The sequence below is a fragment of the Galeopterus variegatus genome, unplaced genomic scaffold (genome assembly GCF_000696425.1).
Source record: "Galeopterus variegatus unplaced genomic scaffold, G_variegatus-3.0.2 Scaffold140, whole genome shotgun sequence".
Lineage (NCBI taxonomy): Eukaryota > Metazoa > Chordata > Mammalia > Dermoptera > Cynocephalidae > Galeopterus > Galeopterus variegatus.
Genome location: NW_007726251.1, coordinates 711,116 through 726,306, shown reverse-complemented (window position 1 = coordinate 726,306; position 15,191 = coordinate 711,116). Strand labels below are relative to the sequence as shown.

General features: G+C 49.0%; 1 protein-coding gene across 1 annotated transcript; it reads left to right on the top strand.

Moving 5' to 3' along the window:
- Positions 1-12,975: 12,975 nt before the first annotated feature.
- Positions 12,976-13,483, top strand: LOC103605835 (putative 60S ribosomal protein L13a protein RPL13AP3). Its single transcript, XM_008590453.1, has 2 exons — positions 12,976-13,053; positions 13,106-13,483. The coding sequence occupies exons 1-2, from the start codon at positions 12,976-12,978 to the stop codon at positions 13,481-13,483; spliced, it is 456 nt and encodes a 151-aa protein (XP_008588675.1).
- Positions 13,484-15,191: the final 1,708 nt, after the last annotated feature.

Sequence of the window (15,191 nt, the reverse complement as noted above, 5' to 3'; positions counted from 1 at the left end):
TAGTGGTGGCTTTACAGAACTGCAGGGGTCTCACATGGCAGAAAATGGCAGAACAGAGAGAGAGAGAGACTCATATGCTGTCCTTTTAAAGTCCTCAGAACCACGCCCCTGACCACCATTATTAATCTATTCACTATGGCAGGGTCCTACAATCTAATCATCTCTTCAAGGCCCCAACTTTCAGTTACATAATAGGATTTCCCACCCTCAACAGTTAGAGTGGGAATTAAGCTTCTAATATATGAACTTTGGGGGCACAATTCGATCAATCCATAGCAGCTTCCCTTGCCCGGATTAGGCCTTGCCAGCACCCCTTCCATCACTAGGTTCTCTGCTCTCTGGGACTGAGGGGCACACACCCTCTGTGAAGCCTGCTGAGCAGTGAGGCTGCTCTGCATGTAGAGGGAGTGAGTGGCCCTTGGGAATGGAAGGATCTGGGTACAGATCTCAGCTCCATATTTGCTGGCCATGTGGTCACGTCAACCCCCACCTTACTCCATGTCTGTGAGCCTTATCTATAGGGTGGCATGGTTAAAGCCATGAATGAGCTGACGTGTCAAGAACCCAGCTGGGCTTCTGGCACAGAATAGGCGTGTCATCCATGTGTCCTGCCCCCAGTCCCCATTCTTCCTTCTAGAACAAGGAAGGAGGAAGCAAAGGCTCTCAGGCATTGGACGCTGGCCCTGGCAGCCACACAGGCCTCCAGGACAGAAGGGCTCCTCCCTCAGAGCAGAGGCCAGGAGGGGCCACAGCTCTACCCCAGGTGGGCAGTGCCAAGCCAGACAGAGAGTTTGAGGGACTACCAGCTTGGCACTGGGGACTGTCGAGCCCTGACTGCTTGTAAGCAAAGTGGCTTTGATCCAAAGGCCAGAGTGGTGGCTGTCGCCTAGTCCTGCTGGCTGAAGGCTCCACCAGCACCACAGTGGGGTCTATATCAGGTGCAGAGGTAGGAGGCAGAGCTGTTCTTTCCTCCTGTCCACCATCCCCTAGAATGGAGGGATCCGTGGAGGGGGAATGGCTGGAAAAAGAAGCTTTCTTTGACATAGCTACCCGCCTCCAGCCCCCTCAGCCTTGTGGGTCCCCTTCCCACACATGTGCCCTGCTGCAGGTAACAATGAGGGGCTTCTCACCCCCAGGCTGCCTCTACAGTATCTGCAGGACAACATGGCTCTGACAGCACCGGACTCGGATCAGAAGTCCAGGATGGGTGTTGGGATGCGATTGGCCCCTCCAGTGTGGCAGGAGCACTTTGATGTGGGACCAGGTATTGTCCAGCTCTCCTATCCAGGGTTTCTCCTTGGAGGGAGCTGCTCTCCCCAGAAGTATGCTGAAGAAAGGAAATTTTGAGAAGTTTCTGGTGGATGAGGGAGGTAGGCAACAAGCACAGAAAAAGGGGCATTTTCTTTTTCTTTCTCTCTCTTTTTTTTTTACACAAGGTTTTTTCGTCCTCCATGGGGGTGGGGTGGGGGGGGTGGGGAATGCAAACATAGAGGTGAAGAAAGTGAAAAGTCTCTTTTGTTCCCATTTCTGACCAATATCACTGCCTTCTCCAGCATTAACCCATATCAGCAGTTTGCTGTGTGTCGTCCCAAACTTTTTCTGGGCATTTATATAAATAATATACACCCACTCCCAATGTGTGTGATGTCAGGATAGTCGTTTTGCTTTGATTTTTACGTAAATGGGATCATGCTGACCATATTGCTTTGCAGCTTTCCCCCATAACAGTATCCTGGACATTTTCTCATGTCAACTTATATAAAGCATTCTTGTTTCTTTTTTTTTTTTAACTTCTGCATAATATTCCATGTGTGGATGTAGCACAGTTGATTCAACCACTCCCCTTCCACTCCAGCCCTCACTCGGGGTCCCCCTTGCCCATGGGGAGCATGGTCAAAGGTTTTTGTGGTAAGTGGTGCCTCTGCACAATTCCACATCCAGAATGTGGCAGCCGTTCCTGATGGACAGATAAGCATCTCCAATTTTTACCATACAAACAATTCTGCAACAAGCACGCTTGCCTGTGCTTCTTTGTGCACACATGTGAGTTCTCCAGGCGTTGATCCCTTGGGGTGGAGCTGGCGGGCAAAAGCACATGCACCCTACCATTGGCAGCCCTGCTATAGTGTGGGAGGGTTGCTTAGGGCTCCTACACCCACTCAGCCTCAGCCGAACAAGTCCCCCAGCACAAATCCGTCACGCGGCTGTTGGCCGGGCCGCTGCTTCCAGGAAATCGATTGCAAAGCCCAGTGATTGTCAGTGCCTCGCACATTGGAAGCTATCCAGGGAGTAGATTAAATTGTGTGAGAAAATCGTACTGGCTCAGGACCACTCATAATGGAAACCCCTTGGTGACCTTTCCGGAGAAGTTAAAAGAACATGGGCAGACACATTCCCACTTGCACTCCCACGCCCAGTCCAGCTGCCAGGCACACGGCCCCTCTGCCCTTGGAGGAGCTGCTCCTCATTAGCAGGCCTGGCTGGAGGGAGACCTGGTCCAGGGCCGGGGATGCCTGAATGCAGCCAAGGAGGCCAGCGGGGCACCTGCTTCCCTGCAGATGGACCCAGGATGACCAGCAGGCCTTCAGCTACTCAAGGTCACTGAGCCCCCTTCTTCCCCATCCCAGCCCTCTTCCACTGCTTGCTGGAGAGGCCACTGGCAGCCAGGTGACAGTCCTCTGTGACCCCTCTCCACTTATTTCCCAGACCAGTGGATCCTCCCAGCTGATCACAACCCTCCTTCCTCTCCCTGTACAAACACAGGTACAGGCACCACTGCCTCAGGTCTTAGTATCCAGCTTGAGGCCCCTGCCCTGCACGTCAGGGAGGAATAGTCCTCTTCGAGGGCTGCGTGGAGGGGAGAGGTGTGGTGTGGACAAATACAACACCACTTCTTAATCAGGAAGGCGGCCAGAGACTTTACCTCATTTCCAAGCAGCCAGGCCTGTAAGTCACCATCCTCCGTTCTTCATTAGGATTGTCCTCCACCCCCCTGCCCCATTCCTTCTTCTCTAGGTCCCCAGCCACACACACCCCACCTGGCTCTGCAAAGAAAACCCAGCCATAGCTATGAACTTGGGGAAACACATCCATTTTCTTTTTTTTTTTTTTTTTAAAGATGACCGGTAAGGGGATCTTAACCCTTGACTTGGTGTTGTCAGCACCATGCTCAGCCAGTGAGCGAACCGGCCATCCCTATATGGGATCCGAACCCGTGGCCTTGGTGTTATCAGCACCGCACTCTACCGAGTGAGCCACGGGCCGGCCCGAAACACATCTATTTTCTATACACAGCTGTCTGCCAGCTCTCCAGGCCCTTACCTGATAATGATAAAAATAACTCTCGCTATCACTGACTGAAAAGTGTGCCAAGGGCTCTATGTCTATTATCTTAATTTTCACAAAATTACCACTACTATGTACAGTTGGGGAAATGGAGTCTCAGAGGGGTTAAGTGACTCGATCCAGGTCACACAGCTGGTAAGTGCTAGAGCCAGGACTGGAAGCCAGGTTCAGTCAGTCTTCAGAGCCTGTGGGCTTACCCATTGGCCTGTACCAGCTCCCCCCTCCCTCAATTCTTTTCCGGGTTCTCCCAAAGACGAGGGTGAGCTGGACAATTTCCCTGGGCTGCCCCTGGGCTAGGCGGGGCCACCTCTCCAGGTGCCTGCAGCAGTGAGAGCTCCTGGTGGAGGACAGACCCTCACATCTCCCCCTCCCCCAATCCTTCTTCAGATTCTCTGACTCCCTCTTGAGCAGTCCTAGCCCCATTCCAGGCCAGCAAGGCCTGACAGGCCACCCTGCCTGCAGGGGACCGATCATGACAATCACCCAATCTGGCTGCCAGAGCTTGGCCAACTCAGCATGAGGACCATGGGACCCCTCTCAGCAGCACCTCTCCACCTGGGCCCAGGTGGGGGCTGGTTTCCTTCCTCCTGGGAGGTGGGACAGGAAGGCAGGCCCACATTCCAGAGAGGCTTACTGCCCTCATGTGGCCTGAGGCTGTGGCGGCTGCAGCTTCTCCCTTCCCTCCCTCCTCCTGCTGTGGCTCAAGGAGCCAAGTTTCCAGCCGGGGAGAAGGAAAGAGGAAGGGTGGAAGCGGGATAGTGAGAGAAATCAGAAGTACAGGAAGAGGGATGTGTATGGTGAGGAAGGGCATAGCGCTCTGCACTACCTGGAAAACAGCCACAAAAATGACAACAAAACCAATAATAATAATAATATTAAAGGCAGCTGCCATGCGGAATTTTTTATAGCTTATAGATTCTCTCATTTAATCCTTACACTTACATCAATGTGATTAGTAGCTATTATTAGTTTCACAGATGATAGTCTGAGGCTCAGTCATTTATTCCAATGTCCCAGGTGATAGGTGACTGAACCAGAATTGTATCTGACTCCAGAACCCTAACCACAGTGCTCTACCGACAAGACGGAGCATCCACTGCCCCAGCCCCCTGGGTTGCAAGCCCCTGGACATCTGCCTGCACCCTCCCTTCCATGTGGCTTTGTCCTTTGTTCATCTTTCCTCCCCCTTCTCTGGCTCCAAGGTCCAAGTGGCCAAGGACATCCCACGTGTCTGTTGGGTCCTTATTCTGGAACAGCACTGTGCCTTGCTAGTGCCAACCTTCCCCAGCCCCAAGCCCAGGTGTATGTGCCCAGGTCAGTTTTGCTGCCAAGTAGAGGGAGGCAGAAAGATGGGTTAAATTACCAACCACCAGACAAGAACACCACAGAGCCAAAAACACTGATGGAAGTGAAGTGTATTTATCTGTTGGCCTGAAAAGATGTCCTAGTATATTGTTCCATTTTTTTTAAAAAGCAGGTTATAAAGCTGAGTACAGTAAGAAAACACTTTGTTAGTGAAACAAAAGTATTTTCTATGTTGCTAAGCATAGAAAAAAGATATTTGCCAAGACGTTAACAGATGATTTTTGTTGTCTTTGCTTATCTGTGTTTTCCATTTTTTTTTCAATGAACATTGATTATTTACATGATTTTGAAAAGCAATAAAAATAAAGCAATTCCAGACTGATTGTGTTACCAGGCACACAGTTCCGGCTGCCTGCCCACTTTCAAAAGGAAACCACTCAAAAGTCAAATGTCTGTGAAAGTGGAAGTCAGCTTTTATTTCAGGAGTACCAGTGACTCGAGGAGAGATGTCAGGCTAACCCATATCTCCAGTAAACCTGAAGGAGAATGGCCAGACTAAAGCCGTCTCCAAAAATCAGATTTACTAAGGTGTTTTTAAAGAAGGGGCTGAGGGAATGGAACATGGGAAATGAAAAGCAGGAGAGAAGCGAACGTGAGCCATGATGGCTTCATGTAAGGACTAAGATGCAAAGTCTTGCCAAGACTCTGTCTGCTTTCTGCTCCTGTCCTTGCTGTTATCTCAGGTCCTGCTGGAGGGGTGGGATCAGCATAGCTCTATTGATGCCTTCCTTGGTTTCCCAGGGTCTGCAAATTTGCAGCTTCAGGCTGGCTGGAAAACGACTTTACATTCATGTAAATAATGTCATCTTGCCCCATAATAAAGGTTCAAAATATCAAAGAACCATGGGAAAAGAGGCACCTCAGAGGAAAGCATGCCAAGGAAAACGCTGTTTCCTTTTAAAGTTTGCCTACAGCTCTTGTGGTTTTAGGTCCCAACATGGCTTCAGTCCTGCTCACTCCAACAACTGTACTTCTTCCTGTCCTCGTCCCTACCCCCAGCATTGCACACTCCTGGACCTTCCTTTCTCTCCCTCTTGTCATTTCAACAACTTGGCCATGGGGAAGGGGTCCCACCTGCTCCAGGAAGCCTTCCCCTGATGAATGGCAGCAGTGAGGACTGCATCCTCGGGGCCTGAGCTCATCACCTCTGTCTGTCCAAGTGCACGGTGCCCCTGAGCCCTCTCCCTCCCTCTGGAGGCCCTTCACCCTCAGGAGGAAAGGCTGAGCTTTCCACTGCATTGTTTGCCTCTGCAGGTGATGCTGACCTCCAGGGGACAACTGAGGCAGGTCAGCCCTGGTCACGTGGATTTGGAGCCTCTGTCCACTGCTGGTGTTATTATGAGCAACATCTTGGGAAAAGAAGAGTGAGAGGAAAGAAATCATAGAAGCTCCTCATCATCCATGGAAGGAGAGTGGTGCCTTTGGGCTGGGCTATGCCGGCCCCTTGCAGAAGGCTCTGAGGAAAGTAGGATGGTGATGGGAATTGGCAGTTCCTGAGCATCTGCTATGTATGTGCCCATCACAGACACAATCTCACCCTTCATTACCCCCTTCCCATGGTACTGATGAGGCAACTGAGGCACAGAAGGCAACAGCCATGCCATAGCATGTGGACCTTCCCTTCTTATATCTCTGGTGCTTAATGCGGAGTCTCACATTTTCAAGAGTGGGCTCCTGATAATGTTTCTGAATCGAGAAATTAGTATTAGCTGGTGGATTCTTCTCTTCCCCCGTGTTATACACAGTCCAGGCCCCCTGGAAGACTGGCTCTCCTAGAGCCATAGAGACCCCTCTATTCAGAAGTAGGAACAGGCCCAGTCATTCTCCAAATGGGGCTGGCTTTCCTGAGCCCTTGCAAATTTAATAATGAAAGTTGCTAATTCCATCGTACCTGCCATTAAAATAGCAGCCATCAGTCAGGCAGTCTAGGGAGCCTGGAGAGCTGGCCTACCACCCAGCAGAGCCTGGGATTCAAGGGAAGGGAGCAGAGGGCCTTTAGGCACCCTGACCTCATCTTCAAATCACACACACTCCCTGAAGTGGCTGTCCCTAGAGATTTACAAACAAGAGCCTCTGCCCTCGCCAAGCTTCTTACATGCAGGACAGGTGTGGGGTTGGTGCACTTAATTGGGAGGCTGGAGACCCAGGTACTTTTCCAGCTCTGTGCCCAAACATCTGGGTCACCTTGGCCAGTCATTCCTTCCCACCCACCCCCTTCTAGTCACACAGTGTGGTGGTGGAAAGAAGGGTTTCAAAGGGTGTTGCTGATGAATGCTCAGCCCCCCTGGCAACATCTCTGTCCTGAATGGGAGCCTGGTAATAAAAGTTCCATGTCCCTCAGTATCCTGGTTTGGCTGCATTAGTCAACATGTGATTGATAGCGACATCCTGTGGACACAATAGGTAACTGCACCAGCCTGGATGGCAGCCAAAGGGTGACATCCAGCTTCCCTCATTAAGTGGAGAGTAGATTGCAATTAATCACACTCATCACCTTACACAGGGAGCTGTCTTAGAGCTGGAAAAGAAACCCAAAAGATCATCAGGAAACCATCTTCCAGCCACAGATTTCCCTGCCACCAATCTCCAGCTATACAGTTTTGCTTAAATTTGTCCCTTTTCAAATATTGGCCTGATACAAGAGTCTAGTGGCCAGGGAGGAAGAGGAATGTCAATAATAATGTTAAGAGCTGAAAAACATAATGGGCTGTTTGCTTTTGGCATGAATTTCACGTGCATCATTTCATTTAATCTTTCCAACAAGCTCATGCTCTCATCCCCAATTTTCAGATGGGGAATCAGAGACTTGGTGCCTAAGGGGAGGCTAGGTTTTGAACCTGGGAAATCTAACATCAGACCCTATTCTCTCTCTCCCTCTTTTTTTTTTCTTTTTTGGCAGCTTGTCAGCATGGGAGAATTCAAACCCTTGACCTTGGTGTTACCAACACCATGCTCTAACCAGGTGAGCTAACCAACCAGCCCCAGGCCACATTCTCTTTAATCAGCATTCTATTCAACCTCATTGCATCCAGCATCTACCTACCCTACCCCACACCCACAGTTAGCTTAGCCCTCTAGTTTGGAGAGAATCCCACATCCCGGGGCACTGGCATGAATTCCCAGACTGAGTGCCTCTGCATTGCCCTCTGTGGTAGTGAGGGGTAGGCAGACAGGAGGGTTAGACAGGTCTGGGTAGGAGTCCCAGCTCTGTCCCTCACAATCACTAGCTGTGTGACCTGGGGCTGGTTCCTGATCTCACTTTCCTGAACTGCCGAGTGTAGATCATGACCCCTTACCTTGAGAGGATGTTATGAAGATTAGAGAAATCATTTGCTGCTGAGTAGAGGTTCAAGAAACGGTGGCTATTCTTATCTGCAAGATGTGCAATCTGTCCTTGGGAGGGCCAGGCTGGTAGATTTTAGTAGGTGGCAAATTGTGATCCAACATCTTCAGAAAATACCACCATTAAGAAGGGCTATGATTCAGATGCAGGTGGATTCGATGGGCCAGCCTTCTCACCTTGAGTCTTGTGATGCTTCAGACAGGGCTGCTGATGTGTTGTGGTTCAAAGGATCTCTAAGGGGAGTTATTAAGCCAAGATGGCAAAGCAGAAACAAGATCACAGGACTTTGGGCTCCATAGAGACACTATTGTCCAAAGAACAGTGTCCCTGAGGGATTCAAGTCCATGCCTCCCGGATCTGCAGACACCCTGGTACCATGAACCAGCCTCTGTGTAGTCCAGAAAGCACAAATTCAAGTCCAGAGGTGGGGTCTGGATCCTAGTTCCAGCTCTGTCTCCACCGTTCTTGTGGCCCCTTGCGTCTTGTTCTCTGTGTGCCTCTTCAAAATCACACCACTGAAGTCTTCTCCTCTCCGTGCCTCTCTTCCCAACTCTGTAAAAATGAGTGCAGTCCCTTTTGCCCATATCTGTTCTGTTCACATCTATGGCCCCAGCCCCTAACACAGCATTTGGCACATGGAAGGTGCTCATCGGTGAATAACAAGTGGTGCACCTTGCTACAAATGGCCATGGAGCCCATCACTGGAAACATCCCCAGAGAGCATGGCATCAGGGCCCCTAACCATTCCAAGGATTATACAATGGAACGCTTCCTGTTTCATGTTATACTGAGGGCCCAGTATGATTGATATCAGTATTAATTATCTATTGCTGCATTAACAGGTTACCTCAAAACTTAGTACAGTAGCTTAAAACAATAGTAAACATTTATTACCTCACAGTTTCTGTTGGTCAGGAGCTGGGGAATGGCTCAATTGGGTATTCTGGCTCAGGGTTTCTCATGAGGTTGCAGTCAAAATGTCAACTAAGGATGTAGTCATCTGAAGGCTTGACTAGTGCTATAGGATCTGCTCCTAAGTTGGCTCATTCACATGCTGGCAAGTTGGTGCTTGCTGTTGACAGGAGGCCTCAGGTCCTTGCCATGCAAACATCTTCACAGGTGTGCTTGAGTAAACTCATGACATGGCGGCTGGCTTCCCCAGAATGAGTGATTCAAGAGAGAGAAAGGAGGAGTCACAATGTCTCTTATGACTGTATTAGATTTCTAATGTTGCTGTAACAAAGTACCACAAACAAGGTGACTTAAAACAAAAGAAATTTACTCTCTCACAGTTCTAGAGTCCAGAAGTCTGAAATCAAGGTGTCAGAGGGTCACACTCCCTTCAAATAATCTAGGGGAGAATCTTCCTTGCTTCTTCTGGCTTCTGGTGGCCCCAGGTGCTCCTTGGCTTGTGGCTGCATAACTCCAATCTCTGCCTTTATCTTAGTATGGCCTTCTCCCCGTGTCCATCTCCTATGTGTCTCTCTCCTTATAAGGATACCAGTCATTGGATGTAAGACCCACTCTATCCAGTATGACCCTTGATTATATCTGCAAAGACTCTATTTTCAAATAAGGTCACATTCACATTCACGGGGGGTTAGGGCTTCAACATAGCTTTCTGGGGAACACAATTCAACGCACAACAATGACCTAGTTGCATGATATCATTTCTGCAATAGCAAGTGGTTACAAGGGTCAGCCCTCCTCGGGATGCAAGGAGACTACACAATGTCACATTCACATTCACGGGGGGTTAGGGCTTCAACATAGCTTTCTGGGGAACACAATTCAATGCACAACAATGACCTAGTCTCAGAAGTTGCATGATATCATTTCTGCAATAGCAAGTGGTTACAAGGGTCAGCCCTCCTCGGGATGCAAGGAGACTACACAACGATGTGAAGAGCAGGAAGTCATGATCATTGGGGGCCATCTTGGAGGGAGGCTACCACAATATCAGATAGCAAACTGAGCATGAGACAGACCCCCACATGCAGTATTTGCAAAGGAAATGATGGAGAACCAGTTGCAAAGCACTTGGGGCCCTTGGTCTATCAAGAATATAAAAAGGGTCAGAGAGTGGAGGATGTGGGAGGTTGGAAATAGAAACCTCCAGAATGGGCAAAGCTATGCTGTAAGCTCCACCCCCAAGGGGGTTGGGGCCCTCCCACCTTCTCTTAAGCCTATAGATGGGGACTCCTATGGAGCCATTCAGAGCTGTGTGCCCCCTGGGCTTGTGCTAGGAGGAGGGGCTGCATTGGGATTGGGGCAGGGGCTGTGGGAGTGCTTCCCACAGACCAGATGTGGGTCAGGTGTGGATCATGGTGGGGAAGAGCCACTGCAGGGTCTATTTTAAGTCCTGTAGAGCCTCCTAGAAGGGCCAAGGGATTTTAGCAGAAAAAAGCTGGAGGGGGATGTTATATTCCTCGGTACTGAAGATGGAGTCCTAAGCGGTTACCTGGAACGAAGGGCAGATCAGGGAGCTTCAGAAGAGAACCTTGGAGATGGGAATCCTCAAGGGAAGGGCTCTCACCATCTGCCAGGCCCAGAGAGCTGGCAACCATGCGGCCACGTGAGAATGGCCCTAGTCCCTCCTCCCTTACTTCTTTTCCCTGCATCCCCTCTGCTCCACCACCACCACCACTCAGATCCTGAAAGCAACCAGCGAGTTGGGGAGAGCAGCAGCCCCCAGGTGCAGACCTTAACTGGGGCAGAAGGAAGATTTATTTTTGAAGGCAGATGAAAGTGTCATGTAATATCTCTGACTGGATGCTTTCAATCGAGAATGGATTTGAGCACATAAAATGAGCATACCTAAGCATGACCAGAAGTGGCGAGGGGCTAGCTGAGCTCTCACCCAGGGGAAGGGAAAATGCTTCTCTTGGGGAGTAGTTCAAATGGACAGTGAGAGGCAAAAAAATTGAGTTGCATTTTGATTACATCCCACGTTCAACAGATTGGTTTCACTAAACTAGAGCTTTTTCAAGGGAAGTTGGTCTTTCTATCTCCTGCCCACCATCCCCAATGGCAGAGTCTTGACCCCCAGGGAGGTTCTGAAGAAAATTCCTTCTCAGCTTCTGTTCGGAATTGAAGAATGTTTACTATTTTTTTCTTCCTATCTGTCTGGAAATGACACAAAGAACACAAAAAAAGGACTCCTTGTTCCCATGTAAAACACCCACACCCTCCGAAGCCTTCAGTCTCTTGGCCTGACTTCACCCCGGGAGGGGGGCGAGGCTTGAGGCTGGAGGAAGCCTTCCTGAGAGGATATAGCTTAGCCCAGGAACAAAAGCTGGTTTTTGTTTGTTTGTTTAAAGCTTTGTGCAAAGTCTACTAAGTGGGGGAAGGGTCTGGGCTAGGACAGGAGAGAGCACTGCGGGGGACAGTTCTGCTCAATCAAAAAATTCCCAAGGGGCGATGGAGTTGTGATCTGACCAGTCCTATAAAAATGTCTTATTACTTACTGAAAAAACAAATTGGCTGCTTCTGAGTCTCCCCTCTCTCTCATTGTTCTTGTATTACGTGTGCGACTAGCTGTGCTCTTTTTCAGGAGTCAGGCTCTATAAAGAAGGGTGCCCCTCGAGAGAAGACAGTAGGACCTGGCAGGAGCTGGGGCTGTGGAGGGTCCAGAGTTTCAGACCCTTAGCCTCAGATTCCGGCTCCTAGCAAGGACTCTGAGGAGCAGAGGCCAGGGCTGGAATGCAAGTAGGGAGGAGAGCCTAGGAGGCATGCAGAGGATCCCAGGGGCATTCCACAGTCAGAGCCTCTGGAAAAGCCTGCCTTCCCCAACACAGGGGCCTCAGGGAGTAGAGACCCTGGTCCTCTGTATTATTTTAGCACAAAGCATTTATCCCGTTGACAATGACAGTGCCATTTCAGGACTTAAACAAGCCTGGTTTCTTCACAGGCTGTGGGAGAGAGGGCTATTAACACTCTCTAAACCTCTCTCCATAAGGGTTTCAGATGCTAGGCCCTAAATAAAATCTCTTTGTCACCAGGCCACCCGTTGCTCTTGACTTCCCTGAATGGTATTAAAGCCCTTATAAAAGAGGCCCAAGGGAGCTTGTTGGCTCCTTCTGTCACGTGAAGACACATAGAAGGCGCCATCTAGAAGGAATGAGCCATCAACAGACACTGAATCTGCTGGCACCTTGATCTTGAACTCCCCAGCCTCTGGAACTGTTGTTTATAAATTACCCAGTTTACTTTGTTATAGCAGACAAACAGACTAAGACACGGGGGATTAATGATATTTTGGGCTGGGTAATTCTTTGTTGTAGGAGCTGCCCTAGACATTGTAGGATGTTTAGGACTATCCCTGGCCTCTATCCACAAGACGCCAGTAGCACATTCTTCCCCTTCTCACCTCCCCTGTGACAATCAAAACTGTCTCCAGACATTTCCAAATGTCTCCTGAGGGGCAAAATTACTCCTGGATGAGAACTACTGGCAAGTAGCCGTCCCCATTCAGTGACCAGGCAGCTAAGGAGATCCAAGACAGAGCTGGCCACACATATCCCAAGGGAATTTGCACTCCATGTAAAAAAAAGGCCAAGTCTATGCGGCCCTTGTATTAGTTAGTGCTCTCTTAGTTGCACTAAGTGACAGAAAATTCACCTCTAAATGACTTAAAAGAGTTTTTTCATAGTCTAACATCTCAGAAATCCCCATGGTGCCACTGGCCAAGCAGTGGTCGTCAGAGGCCACCTTTAAGGTGTGCCAGGCCCAGGAAAATATTTTTTTTTTTTCATAGTCTAACATCTCAGAAATCCCCATGGTGCCACTGGCCAAGCAGTGGTCGTCAAAGGCCACCTTTAAGGTGTGCCAGGCCCAGGAAAATATTTTTTGTGGAACTCCTGTCTATATAAATAAATTAATTTAAAGTTAATGTATTGTGCTTTCCCAGGTGGCTGCCAAAGATGGCCGAGGGGCAGGTCCTGGTACTCGATGGCCAAGGCCATCTCCTCGGCCACCTGGCTGCCATCGTGGCCAAACAGGTACTGCTGGGCCGGAAGGTGGTTCCTGCACTATGAGGTCATCAACATTTAGGGCAATTTCTACAGAAACAAGTGCATGCTGCCCCACAAGACAAAGCAAGGCCAGTCTGCCTTGGACTGCCTCAAGGTGTTTGATGGGATCCCACCACTCTATGACGAGAAAAAGCGAATGGTGGTTCATGCTGCCCTCAAGGTTGAGTGGCTGAAGCCTACAAGAAAGTTCGCCTACCTGGGATGCCTGGCTCATGAGGTTGGCTGGAAGTACCAGGCAGTGACAGCTACCCTGGAGGAGAAGAGGAAGGAAAAGGCCAAGATCCATTACCAAAAGAAAAAACAGCTCATGAGGCTAAGGAAACAGGCCAAAAAGAACGTGGAGAAGAAAACTGACAAATACACAGAGGTCCTCAGGACCCAGCGACTCCTGGTGTGAGCCCAATACTCTTTATTCCTCATTAAAAAATTAATTAATTAAAAAAATAAAATTAAATTAACATATTGCAAAATTCATAGATCCTTCTAAGGCATAGTGATTTATCAATGAAAACTTAGAATAATGGGTAGAGAAGAGGTGCCTATGTATTTATTTGTTTATTGTGCAATTAATGAAGATTCTTCCTAGGGGCCAGGTACCTTTTCTTCCTGTTTTGATCCGGAAACCCTCTCTTCATAATTTCACATCTCCCACCATGAGAAAACAATAGCAACATATTATTATGCTGGCTAAATACTGGACACATAATATTATTCTTTTAAGAACATTATGCCAATATTCTACCTCAGCTTTTACCTGCCTTTGTCGCATACTATCATTTGATGTTTATTGAGGCTTCGTCTTTGTTCTAGAAATTGTGTATTGCATGGAAGTGATGTTTTGTGGGTCTTTTAATAGGGATCCTATGTGTTTTCCCTCCCACACACCCTCTTCGGCTAAAGCTAATGCTGAAAGAGGGATTTTTAAACACATAACAGTGGCAATGAAACACTTCCATTTTGTAACAGCCTTATTGAGGTGTAATTCACATATCATAACATTCACCCTTTGAAAGCTCACAACTCAGTGGTTTTTAATATGTTCAGGGTTAACACTTTGGTTTTGAACTTAGAATATATGAGTGCTCAGACCAGAAAATACAGTTTCTACAGTTTCTTTCACCATTTGAAGAAGGTGAAAAATGAATTGCTGACTTGTCCAGGCCTTGGGCAGGTCCCATCGTTTTGGAGGTCGCCCTGCTGCATTGCTGGAGTCCCGTTTTCCAGTCAACTGAGAGGCAGGTCCTCCACCAGCGGTCGCCCTCCACCAGGGTCGCCCACCCTGACCCACGTTCTCGAGGCGCACAGTGCTGCTGTGGGGGATGTCCTCGCCAGCCGTTCCCTTTCCCAGGCTGTTCCAGGATGCTCCCAGGGCCGAGGTGTTCGCATTGCATCACAGGGTGGGACTCACTGCGGGAATGAGAGTTGGGAATGGACATCAGGGAGGAGGAGGATGAGTCTTCCCTCATTGCCTGGGAGGGGAGGGATGCAAGGGGAGAGCGCAGGAGCTTGCATGGCCAGCTTGGGGGAAATGAGGGGAATCGTGGCTCCCATCCTCCCTGGGCCAAGACCTTCACCTCAGGGGGGCTGTTGCAAGACCACAAACAAAGGGGACAGCAAAGGTGATGTGAAGGGGTGAGCAATAGTCTGCAAGATCTACAGGGACAAATACACAGAAACAACAAAAAGGACAAGGTTCTGAGTGGGAAATGGCAGATAATGGGACAAGAGCCTGTCTATCAAAATAAATCTAATGCCAATCTTTTTTTTTTTAAAGGCCAATCATCATCGAATATTGAGAGCTTCATATAGCCCTCCGCGAATGTGGCCAAAAGTTTGGGAGGCAGGGGAGGGGTGCGTAGACTTAGAGCTGCCCTTGCTGCTGGGGTTGGGTTGGGCCTTTGGTGGAGGCCAGTCATGCCACAAGACACTTTTTAAGGCCAAATTCACAACCATTTAGTGGCACAGGCTGGACTATGCAAGGATATGACTCAAATGGCACTCCTTTTTTTATGAAAATAAATTTTTGTGCCAATGTTGAGTGGGCTTTGGGTATAGGCAGGGACTCTGCTTGTCCTGGTTTAAGCAATCTGGTGTTTGTCACTTTT